The sequence below is a fragment of the Diadema antillarum genome, unplaced genomic scaffold, assembly GCF_040938485.1.
Source record: "Diadema antillarum isolate AM-2024a unplaced genomic scaffold, OU_Dant_1.0 scf00000143, whole genome shotgun sequence".
NCBI classification, from domain to species: Eukaryota; Metazoa; Echinodermata; class Echinoidea; order Diadematoida; family Diadematidae; genus Diadema; species Diadema antillarum.
The window spans coordinates 8,690-21,310 of NW_027271032.1; the positions used below are offsets into that span (position 1 = coordinate 8,690).

At 39.5% G+C, this 12,621-nt stretch overlaps 2 protein-coding genes across 2 annotated transcripts; one reads left to right on the forward strand and one right to left on the reverse strand.

Moving 5' to 3' along the window:
* Window positions 1-911: 911 nt before the first annotated feature.
* LOC139721443 (beta-1-syntrophin-like) lies at window positions 912-1,693 on the reverse strand. The gene has a single exon (XM_071632758.1). The coding sequence runs from the start codon at window positions 1,554-1,556 to the stop codon at window positions 966-968; it is 591 nt and encodes a 196-aa protein (XP_071488859.1). The 5' UTR covers window positions 1,557-1,693; the 3' UTR covers window positions 912-965.
* Window positions 1,694-5,464: 3,771 nt separating this feature from the next.
* Window positions 5,465-11,456, forward strand: LOC139721484 (malonyl-CoA-acyl carrier protein transacylase, mitochondrial-like). The gene is made up of 5 exons (XM_071632801.1): window positions 5,465-6,207; window positions 6,662-6,788; window positions 8,169-8,256; window positions 8,832-9,052; window positions 10,305-11,456. Exons 1-5 carry the CDS (start codon window positions 5,465-5,467, stop codon window positions 10,698-10,700), a joined length of 1,575 nt encoding a protein of 524 aa, XP_071488902.1. The 3' UTR covers window positions 10,701-11,456.
* The last annotated feature ends 1,165 nt before the right edge of the window (window positions 11,457-12,621 follow it).

A 12,621-nucleotide genomic window follows, 5' to 3' on the forward strand; every position in this document is an offset into this window, starting at 1 on the left:
CTGCAATGAAATGGTGACTGCAGTCCATAGAAGTTAATGAATGCTAGCAGCATGTACAATCTAGATGTATTTTTTTAACTGGTTGTGACACTAATGAATGGTAGGCTAGTAAAGGTACTACTTCTTCAGGATGTCATGCATCCGACGCAATTTTTTCAGTGTAAATCTTCAAAGTATACATACCATGTACATGTATCATATTCAATAATACCAATTAGCATAAATATCTCCCTGGGACCCATATGAGTAAATGCTATATCACTTGTATTAAATGCTTACAAAGTAGTTAAATGGTCCTCATCTCCTTGAGTTGTATAAAGATTATGAAATTCATAAAAACAAAACATACTAAAAGAGAGGGTCCTTGGAGACCTTGCAAAGTCAATCATGTATTCATGACTGCCCGAAAGGTGCTAGACAAATCAACAAGCTCATTGATCATCTTTCTGGGGCAACCAAGACCAAAATGAAGAACCTGTCCAACTCAGGTAAAAGCATGCATCAAAAGAAGAAAAAAGGAACACACGCACACACAATCTTGTTATTTGTTGAAATAATCAATCATCAAATTAACAAAACAAAATAAAACTGTCCAAGCTAACAACATAACCCCTTGAGCCTGAGGATATCCAATGTTTTAAGATCTATAATAAAACTTGTGAGAAAAAAACCACAAGATATTACTTCTGCAATATTATACAATTTCGGCTCAGAATGCCTACAGCAGGCCTACATACATCATTATATGTTTCTGTATTATTATACCAGTATCTACATTGTTGTTCATTTCATGTTAAAAAGAAAAACAAACACTAAAAACCCTGAAAACCTAAATTCTAGACTAATATTAGAATTAAATCCCCAACTCCAGAAAGCCTGGGTCACATATCATTTAGACTAGGGCCTACAGTTCTGTATCACAAATTTGAGAGTGCATCCAGAGAGAAACATATGGCTCTGGATGATCAGTTGAAAATGTTTTGCTCACCTTCGAGAGTGACTTCTTTGCCGGATCTCTTCAACAATCTCACAGCTTCATCATGAGTGGCATCTCGCAGGTCCTCCCCGTTCACGGACAAGATAGCGTCCCCAACATACAGAGCTTCCGTCTGGTCTGCGGCTAGGCCTTTGAAAATCTTGCTGATGATGATGGGCATTTTATTTTCCTTCCCGCCCTTGATGCTGAGGCCCAGACCACCGACCTCCTGCTTGACAACGCGGATCACTCTCTTCTGATTTGCGATGGAATCAGGGATTGTGTCGCCGCCGTGTGTGTGATGCATGTAATCCGAGTATCGTATGGAATCGTTTCTCCCGGAAGCCGGATGATGACCTGACGATGAAGTCGTCGACGAATTGGCCTTGTTGACGCCGTCGTTATTCCCGTTGCTAACGCCATTGATATCGTGTCCATCCTCAAGGCTGATTGTAAGGGCTTCCTCGTCCAAGGCGGCCAAAATGCGGCACCACTGATCACGAACGAGTACCTCGAGAAGCCCCGACTTTGCGACACCAGCGGCAGCCATCTTCATCTCGCTTCGACTACCCTGGCTCATCGGCGCGCTGAAGCTGGCCGAATTACCGCGTTTTGCCTATGTAGCATGTAATTTCAAATGCTCGACGGAGGTAGTGTGCAGCAGACTGTGACATAATACTTGGGGTACAGCTTCCCTCGCTTCGGCTCACCGAGCTGACGCCGTATCTTCCCACCAGCTCGCCTCGGGTTCCTCGCTCGATCGCAGTGCAGAAGTTGCCCGAGAATGAAACCCTACACTACAAAGAGGAGCCGCTAGAGGACGACTACATTCCGAAGGAGGGTAACGATGCGATATTATGAGGTAATATGTAGAATTTGAAATATATCTAAACGATGCGTCATACCAGTGATATTATTAAATCTTGAATCAGATCATAATACTGGCTGAGTGAGGATAAACATTGATAAACTGATTTGTAAAGAGGCGTCAAGAATATAATGTCATTAAGACATCCCCTGCCAAGCAGGTAGAATCGTTCTTTCCATGGAAACTTCCGGTGAGTGGTGTTGACCTAATGTGAGTTGATTTGGTTGAATGTTATATTTGAATGTTATATCCACATATACATAATAAAACATTTCCTATGTATATTATATGTTAGAACTGTTTTGAGTTCTCTCTTCTTTTTTGTAATGCCTATGATGTTATGGATACGGTATTCTACGTGATACTGCTAGATGGATGATGTCTCATTTCATCCACGTTTGTTGTGCACAGTCCCATATGTTTAAAAATGCGTTATAATTAGCTATCTTGATTTTTGTGTTTTTGCCAATTAAAAGTAGACCACTACAAGACCAAGTCTCGTCGTGTTCCAAGTGAATATAGATTACACTTCTGTTTCTAGAAATATTGGTGTGAAACGTTCGTTCGTTCATTAAACATCCAGTACACCCGTTAGTAATAGTAACTAGTAGTAGTATAGCGAGGTGCCCGCACCTCGTCAGGGGCCCGAATACCGTCACCCCACTTAAAATTGTTTTAAGCGCACTAAACAAAAATTTATGCCCGGGACTGTGTTCAGTACGCTTGAAACTTGGCAGGGCTACCACAACCAAGCAAATTGTGGTGAAAACCGAACAGTTTTTGGCGAAAATCTGAAATTTAATCGGAATACGTGTTATAAGTATCACCACTGTCCCCACACGCATCTTTTACGTGTATGTCTATGGGAGCATCACGGTCACCCGCACACGTCTTTTACGTGCTTTGTCTATGGGAGCGCGGGTGACGAGTTGCGGGCCCCTTCCTTAGCGCGCAACTTTTTTGCATCGTTCGCGTTTGACGACGATAGTTGCAAATTTTCGATATCGATCAGTGAACTTGTGATTCCATTGGAATTTTCAGCATTTTTCCTGTATGTGAGTTGGATTTCAAAGAATTTCAGTGGCAAAATGTGATTCAAATATGCGCAAACATTAACTATGACGAGGTGCGGGTCACCCAAGTATACTAGCTAGGCAGGCTACTAGGTCTATACTGTACTACAACTAGAGTAAAATATCCCGTTTGCGGCAGTTTAAGCATTGTTAAGGGTTTTTCCAACTTGTAAACAAATCAGGCAAATTATTTTCAACCATTTCATATATCATAGACAAGATTATTCATTAACGCAATTGTTTTCATGAAAGAAATTTACCATTGACCAACGCAGTTTTCATGATTTACGAGGGCAAAATCCGGCACAATTTTCGCCGATAAGGGCGATATGCGACGTAGTATTTCTGCTTGCGGCACGATGTACAATCCCTATGCAATACGCGCATGCTCCGCGATCTTTAGCTGAACGCCTTCACATGTCTCGCGAACTTAATTGGACCACTCTGGAACAGCGCAGAGAAAATGACAGGCTAATTATGATGTACAAAATACACAATAATCTCACTCCTCTTTCAGCACAGGACTATATCATCATACAGGCTACTCAGTTAACGAGAGCCTCGCAACCACACTCCTACCAGGTACCATATTCGAGAACTGACTCGCATCGCCATTCGTTCTTCCCAAGAACTGTAAGGAACTGGAATTCCCTGTCGTCAGAAATTGTTTCAGCGCCATCTGTGGATCATTTCGAAACCGTCTAACGGTTGATCACAGTGGCTAGTATTTTCGTCAAATTTTCTATGTGCTTGTAAATATCTGTAAATAAATTGTATTATAATGTAAATAGCACCAGTCTGCAAGAATCTTCAGTCTATTGAAGGAGGCAGACTTAATCAGAAGAAGAAGAAGAACATTGCGTAAGCGCCAATTCCCATTGCGAAAGCACGTGAAAATAGCGTGCGCACATGCATTGGCCGCAAACAAGATCGCAATTCTGGCGGTGTTGTTGATGTCTTTCTCGTGTTTTTCTCATTTTTTTTCGATGGTAACATCCACTTTCCGAAAAAAATGGCGGCCCACATCGGCTCGCGAAAATTCTATTTTACGTGAGGATATGTTTTCAAAATCCATGAACATCGAGAAAACGAGAAAAAATCCAGTTTCTTGGACCATTGTTTCTTAACTGTTATGTTAAGAAGTACCGAAAATTTCATTTTGGATGCGATATGTTGTCATTTAGGTGAGAAAATTTCACTTTCGTCAGAGATCGTGCCCATTTTATCGGTTGGTTTTTGTTGATTGCTAGTGTGTTAGTATATGTGTAGTGTGCATGTAACAGTGCAATGCTGTGTTTAGCTTTATATTACCGTGTATGTTGTACCTGCCGCGAACGGCTGCACGGCCGCTTACTGACGCAGTTACTCTAGTGTTTTACTGTTTAGACTTTAGTGTTACACCGCAGGCCGGCCCGCGTCGCTAGTTTACTTTAGACAGTCGACAGTTAGTGCTGCGCTGAGCTGCGTGCATGCGTTGGATCGGACTGGTGTAGACGTCTAAACGTTAAACTTATAACTAGGAGATGCGAAACTAAATGTTTTAATGTTATCTTTACCTAAATTTGACCACTGGCAAAAGTGTAACATAACATAACCTACAGGCTACACTTCAGGGATGAGAGGAAAACTAGAGCGAGAGCTGTACAACTGAACGGAAAAATGCGTGCACATCACATTCATGTCAGGATCAGTTATTGGTGCATGCATGGTGCTATTCACAAATTTGAAAATAGAGGATCTATTAACTTAATAGATCTATTTTTGCATGTTTTTACATTTGTGAATAGCACCCAACTTGCAAAATTTGCAAAAATAAAAACCTCACGAAATATCCAGCATATTTAAACAGTATGCTTTGAATCTTGCATTGAAACTTAAAAAAAACATTAAAATACAAATTATGCAAAGCATCTGAGACCATACTACTCTGTACTTAGGGCCTGCTACAACTCTACAAGTAGATCACTTTGTTACATAAATATACAAGCCAGGGATTGTCTAAACCAGTCTTGAATAAGTTTACCTTTCCTGAGACATTGTTTGAAACAAATTTAGGAAGAATGTTGTACATGTAGCTTGTTTTTACTGTAATTACAGATATAAGATATAAATCACACATTAAGTGATGTATCATTGAGAAATCTCCAGTTATGCTTGGATGGGTAAAGTCATAATGATTTAGTGCACACATTAGAAAAAAATTAAGAATACACAAGAACCTCCATTAAGCATCTGTTGACTAAAGCAGCAGATATTTCTTTACAAGGGCTATCAATTCCATGTTAACAGTGACTTAACTTAACCTATTAGCATCCATGAATGCTTAAATGTGACTGATATAACTTTATGTAAAAACTTTATGAATTGAGCAGTACTGACATCATTGTCACCAGCTGTGTTCTACAAAATGAGGTGTATCATTGTAATGTTATCATTTATTACCAGGTACTATTGATACAGTCCAAAAAGTGACAATGTCATATAATCTTGTTCAATGTTGTGTCTCATTCAATTTCTAGATCATTGGCTCTGCAAGAATAATCAGTGATGTCAAAGGTTGCTGATTGGCTGCTTCAAAGCAGACACACTTTGGCATGGAGATTCTTACAAAGATGCCGCAATGTTGGGTTCATCGGCCATGGATCCTTTCCCACCTCCACTTCACAATGGGGCTGTGCAAATCGAAGAGACATCTCCTGCAGTTCTTTCGCTCCATTTCCATGTAGCAACACCAGGAGGAGAAACCATTTGTTGCTGCTGCGAGGCCTGGCGAAATGTGAGTTTGGTTGCCAGCAACGACTGGCAAGGACATATTGTACAACAAGTGCAAAAAGAGCAAAGTCGGGGATACCACTCAGGCTCAGTGCTGAAGGCATATGTGGCAGGCGGGGAGCGAATTTTGAGCAACCATCATGTCGCCTGTCCACCTCATTGAAACAGAACAGTAATACAAAGGGAGATGATGTAAGTCAAGATCTCTCACAATCTGGCAATGATAGAGAAAACAGCAGGGAACTGTCTGCTAGGGACCGGAGGGCAGGGATAAAGGCGCTTCTAGATGATGCTAAAGCAGATGACACATCGAGCGAAGAATTTGATTTTGGGGATGACAAAGGCAGGACTGATACTGAGAGAGGAAGACAGCAGCAGCAAAGACCAATGCAAGATCCCTCAGAGACATCAGTCCTCTTGTTCCCAGGTCAAGGGTCACAGTTTGTTGGCATGGGGCGGGGACTGCTGAAGTACCCTAACGTGGAAGAGATGTTTGCGGCTGCATCCGAAATTCTGGGGTAAAGACAACCATATTAATGTAGAACTGGATAGAATTGTATTATGCCTATATGCTGTTGGCCATGTGATTATAAACTGTTTGAATTCACTTTTATTCTGCATTTTCAGCTGATTTTTTTTTTTCCTTGAAAGCCTGGTGTATTAATATTTTTAATTGTACACATATTTGGTACCTGAATGAGCATACACATGTACCTTTTGTCCTTTTGGATTCATGGTGGATTTAACAATTCTGAGAGATTTGGATGATTTGAGAAAGAAAGAAAACATACGTTTTACAAAGTGTAAATGTTGTCATAAAATGACATCAGTTATGATTTTTTTTTTAGTTTTAAATCCCCCCCCCCCCCATGCTGTGAACATACACACACACATGTATGAAGCATGTACATATTGTGGATAACCTATCACCTCCCCACCCCACCCCCACTCCCTTTTCCCCATCCCTTTTAGTTATGATCTGCTAGCACTTTGCATCAACGGACCAGCAGAAGAACTTGACAGGACGATACACTGCCAGCCCGCTGTGGTGGTGACGGCCCTGGCTGCTGTGGAGAAACTCAAAGAAGAAATGCCAAAGGTAATGCACGTTGATACAAGAATGCCCAGTTAGTAAAGAGTTAAAGAACTGATCCGTTGAAATAAATTGTGTGAAGGGGGGGGGGGGGGGGGAAGCATTATCATTTTAGAGCAAACCAAGCCAGGTCCTTTTTTGTCCCCGCCGAACGAGTTCGAGCAGGGGACTATGAAACGGGCTCCGTACGTGTGTGTGTCCGTCCGTCCGTGTGTCCGTGTGTGCGTCCGTGTGTGATCAAAATCTTCAATTTGCTACTTCTCTGTCATTTATGAGCCAATTTTGATTCTGTTTGCTTTATATGATAGCACTACATGGGAGCTTTGAAACTTCTACACAGAATTTCAGTCGTGACCTTTGACCTTGACCTTTGACCTATATTGTACATTTTGCTACAAAATGCTACTCCTTCGCCATTTCTAACCCGATTTCGATTCCGTTTGCTTTATGTGATGGCACTAGGTGAGGGCTTCAAAACTTCTACACAGAATTTTGACCTTTGACTTCTTTGACCTTTGACCTTGATTTTTTGACCTATATTGTACATTTTGCTACAAAATGCTACTCCTTCGCCATTTCTAACCCGATTTCGATTCCGTTTGCTTTATGTGATGGCACTAGGTGAGGGCTTCAAAACTTCTACACAGAATTTTGACCTTTGACTTCTTTGACCTTTGACCTTGATTTTTTGACCTATATTGTACATTTTGCTACAAAATGCTACTCCTTCGCCATTTCTAACCCGATTTCGATTCCGTTTGCTTTATGTGATGGCACTAGGTGAGGGCTTCAAAACTTCTACACAGAATTTTGACCTTTGACTTCTTTGACCTTTGACCTTGATTTTTTACCTATATTGCACATTTTGTTACAAAATGCTACTTCCGGCGGGGACATATGTTACGCACCGCGTAATTTCTACTTTTCCTTGTTTTCTGTGAATATTTCCTTGACTTTTGAAAACAGATGAGGGAATTTCTTACTACTCACAAATATTGTGCACAACATGCAAACTAAGGATTTCCTTACCAAGAAAACTTTGTCTGACCTCATCCTACCTAGCAGCAACCAAATGTAGTGCTTTTTGTTTAGACTCGCTTTTTAACATAAGATCCACAGTAGCTACGAAACAATTAAAGGTTTCGCAAATTTCTCAGATCACCTGAAAGAGCCATCCATAAATCAGGATGCATTATGAAACCCACTTACAAACATTACAAAAAGAATAAGATTAATTAAACTTGATTGTGTATGCATGCTGTGTCCAGACTACCTCCTCCATCTGTTTTTTTTTTTTTTTTTTTTTTTTTTTTTTTTTTTTTTTTTTGTCAGTTTACCCAGATTACAGTTGATGTTTATGTGTTTTTCTTGGCTTTCCTATCTAAGGCCATAGAGAACTGTGTTGCTGCTGCTGGCTTCAGTGTTGGAGAGTTTGCAGCTCTGGTCTTTGCTGGGTCAATCTCATTTGAAGATGGTGAGTATTTAATCTGAGGATCCTATTTCCCATGGGCCATGCATCCCTTTTGCAAACAGCACAAATTTTGCATGGTTGAAGAATAATGCCTTCCAACATGATGTATAAAATCTTACAGTAATACACTGCTGAGGTTTGTTTTGTTTTGTTTTGTTTTAAGAAAGGAAAAACTAGCTCCATTTTACTTGAGAATATACTCCCCATTTGCACTGAGAATGATAGTTGGATTTTTTTGTGTGTTTTAGTGTATTGTGAAAGTGGACATTTTCACGCATTTTGACATCCAGAAGCCAGCGCAAAAATAAAAGCGCATAAATGTATTTGCAGGCCATATGTTCCAGTAATTCATGTCCTGAGTCCACGGAAATAAAAACACATGAAATTCCTCTTACCCAGTCGAGCGTGAAAAATTACTGACCCAAATAATTACACTTTTACAGTAATTCAGCAAGTTGAATCATAAACCCATATACGAGAATGAATTAGCTTGTTGTGTGCTGTATTGGCATCTGTACAAAAGGATCTTGAACCATGTGCTAAAAATCTTATTTTTTGCTTGTCATTCTGCTTGGCAGCCATATATCTCATCAAAGTCCGTGCCGAGGCAATGCAGCATGCATCAGAAGCGGTATCGAGCGGAATGATATCTGTCGTGGGAGGGCGACGGGCGAGGTACAAGTTTGTGTGCAAAGAAGCTGAAAACTACTGCAGAAATCACCACGGTGTCAAGGGCCCAGTGTGTCGTGTGGCAAACTACCTCTATCCAGATGCAAGAGTTCTTGCAGGTCACAGTGAGGTATAGTGATAATGATGATGAACAATCTATTGTGCGGTGCATTTCCAGTCAAAGTGATCAATGTGCTTTACATGGTGAAATTGTCTCACTAATGAGGTCAAAAAGTATACAGGAACTTTTTGATATTCTCTTTGAAAATTGACACTAAGAATGATGAGCAGAGTTCCATTGGCAAGATATTCCTTGCTGATAGTCAACAAAATGCGAAACTATGCTCAACAGCCATAGTTTTTATGCATGGTACTGTAAAACGAGAAATGTTCACCTGCATTTTAATTTCACGAATTTCATGAGTGCCAAGATTCGTGAAATTAAAATGCACGTGAAAGTTCTTAGTCTCCACTATATGCATTGAACGCCAGTGGCAATTTGCGAAAATTTCATGCCGCGAACATATCATGTTTTACAGTATCTGGAGCAGAGTAGCATCCATGGAAGATTCTATCAGATTTTACTACCTATGAGCTGATTGGTGGGGAGAGTGTAACATTATATATGTAATAGATATTTAGGATCAGAATTGTGTAGGCAGTGAAAAAGCAACAAACATATTTTATATGGGACTCTTTTGTCTCCAGGCAACTAGTGTAACTGTTTGAGTAATCAGGAGATGCACAATAATGCCTGCCTTCTCCAAGCACAACACAGGCTGCTTTAGTTTTTGACATGTAGAAGTCTAGCAATTTTTTCTATTCCGCTTGAATCATTTCTTCATTGTAGGCAGTTGGTGACATACATATTTAGGTATATTATTTAAAACATAGATATTGGCAGTTATATAGTGAGAAGTATGCTAAAGTTGTCTTTTCATGTACATTGAATCATCCCTTGAATATAAAGCAGTATTGAAATGAAGATTTCATATGAGTTACTGTAAAAGGAGGATTTTTCGCGTGCATTTTAATTTCACAAATTTTACGTAAGCCAAGATTTGCAAAATTAAAATGCATGTGAAAGTTCTTGTCTACACTATATGCATTGAATGTTAAGGGCAACTCGCGAAAATTTCATGCCATTAAAATATTGTGTTTTACAGTATTCACTCTTTCACATTTTTGCTCCCTGAACCTTTGAAGCTCATTTTGGTTGCATTTCAATTTCAGACTCCTTTTGATGATAATCGTTTTTGATGACTACTGGTATTGTCCTTGATAAGGCCAAATATCTTCACATGTTGTCATGTTCCTCTTGTAACCAGCCAATATCATCAGTCATTTACAACGCACTCAAATACCATTTGATTTCCTACCAGGCTCTGTCCTTCATCAAAGAGATGTCCAAATCATTTGACCTGAAGATGGTGAGGCCAATTCCGGTCAGTGGAGCATTCCACACCCCTCTCATGAGCAGTGCCCAGGAACCCCTGGCCAAGGCTCTTGCCTCCGTCGCCGTGGAAACACCCGTCATCTCCGTGCACTCGAACGTGGATGGGAACACGTACGGCAGCCCGAAGCACATCCGGAGGCAGCTGAAGCGACAGGTAGCTGAGCCGGTGATGTGGGAACAGACGATGCACAACATTTATCAGCGCCCCAAGAACATGGCCTTTCCATTCACATATGAGATCGGTCCGGGAAAACAGCTCGGCTCCATACTAAAGAGAAACAACCTCAAGGCATCTCAGTCACTGGCAAGTGTGGAGGTGTAATCCATTCATAAAGATATTTCCCTTCCTCTTCCAGTAAAAGAACAATCCGCTTTCTTCTGTTTACTGTATACAGAGCCCATTCTTCTTTTTTTATTGCAAATCTGGACTTTCCAACAATTTTGTGAATGGTTAAATTTGCAGTCATAGAGTACAGCAATAGATTATTAATGTATGTGTGCACGTTGTATTCATGTCTGGATCAGAGATGATATTTTCACGTGTTTTAAAATTTGAGAATAGGACCCAACTCTAGAAGTTGTGAAAACAAAAACCTTGCAAAATATATGGTGTAAACAGTATCCCTCTAACTCGTTTGAAGGGTTAGTGCATTGATAAAACAACAGCAATTTCTCTGATGAGATTTACAAGTACATGCTCTACATTTCTCAATAGCAAAGCTGGACATGCTGCATTTCTTGTTAAACGTAGTCAACCGATGTCTGAAGTGTTGCGTGTTGCAATGTGATGAAGAAAAAGAGATGCCATCTCATATGAAATGCTGTTTAAAACAGATTTAGTTTAAAGAAGGTTTATCCTCGGTCATGATTGACTGATGTATGCAGTTACTGTGGTGATTTCATAGTTTTGAGGGACAAATTGTTCTAGTCAAATTCATGGTATTACCTGAAAGAAAAACCCCAGTTGGTGTTTAGGGTGATTCTAATGAGTGTAACAAAATAAAGGGGGAAAAAAATCAATTTATCAAAGCTGATAACAAATTTAAAAGTTGATGAATTCTGAGTCTTCCGCGAAATATCCCAGTGGCTTTGTAGACAATTTTGTCCTTTTTTTTTTTTTTCAAATGAATTCAAGAAGAAGAAATTATATCATTGGTATCATGCTCTTGAGTTGTAATCATAGAGCAATGACTTATTCAAGAGGCATTTTAGTTGCAGACTTAATCTATATATACATCATTTTGTTTTATTTCTATATTATGTACAAATAAATGGGAGATTAAATTATGACATCATCGCCTAAGCTAGGTTGCATGAAATTGTGACCATAATCATGGTGTCATGAAAGTTTTTATAGCAATTATCTTTTTTTTTTTTTTTTTGGGGGGGGGGGGGGATGGGTCTGATCTGAATGATGTATTCACAATTCTAGTGCCCAGTATATTATGTTTGACTATACTATTTTATTAATTCTATGATCATTTTAGTCACGGATCACTGAACAGAAATATCTGCATTCAGTAGCCCTCACACAAGAAGTGAGACTACTCTGCAGTACTCTATAGATATCTTTTGGTGCTTGTTAGTTTGTTCCAGCAGAAGACAAAAAAAAAAAAAAGAAAAAGAAAAGAAAGGAGAAACTGATGTTGTACATGTGTGTTTAGCTCATGTGATTTCCTTGGTTCTGGTGACTCCATATGATTATGATGGTTTGGTCTAAATTCCAGAGGGGGCTTGAGAATGTTACCTGTGCATCTATACTTGATTTTGCCTTGGTTTGTATTAAAATGAAGATAACAACCCATATCATGTGCTTTCATTCAAAATAACTACATATTAAATGAGAAACTGTCCTAAGTAAATTGCAAGATGTCCACGGTTAAATACACAGATTCTCATGTAGTCTTGATCTTACACAGGGAATAATTTTCCTGGTATCGCATCACAATTTGCTATGCATTTTTACACCACTGCTACACAAACTGACTTTAATGTAGTAGTTTTCTTCCATAGAAGTGTACAGGATACCATTTGAAATATTGTTCATCAGCTGAAATTGCTAGTCAATTTTGAGTTGGAAAATTTCCAGTATTCCCTGTTACAGACTTTCAAATATGAAAGGGATTCATAAGAACTTAATGTAGACCATACTGGCCATGTAATCTAATAGGTAGCAAGAAGAATATGGGTTCAATATGGGATGGTACATGTATCATTATTAGTTTTACATGAAGGGATCTCTT

What these genes read in the sequence shown, in the direction of transcription:
- LOC139721443 (XM_071632758.1), bottom strand. Translation starts at nt 1,556, where the DNA reads ATGAGCCAGGGTAGTCGAAGCGAGATGAAGATGGCTGCCGCTGGTGTC.
- LOC139721484 (XM_071632801.1), top strand. Translation starts at nt 5,465, where the DNA reads ATGTCAAAGGTTGCTGATTGGCTGCTTCAAAGCAGACACACTTTGGCA. An exon ending in GCTGCATCCGAAATTCTGGG is followed by an intron (nt 6,208 to 6,661) that starts GTAAAGACAACC and finishes CATCCCTTTTAG; the next exon opens with TTATGATCTGCTAGCACTTT. An exon ending in GTCAATCTCATTTGAAGATG is followed by an intron (nt 8,257 to 8,831) that starts GTGAGTATTTAA and finishes TCTGCTTGGCAG; the next exon opens with CCATATATCTCATCAAAGTC.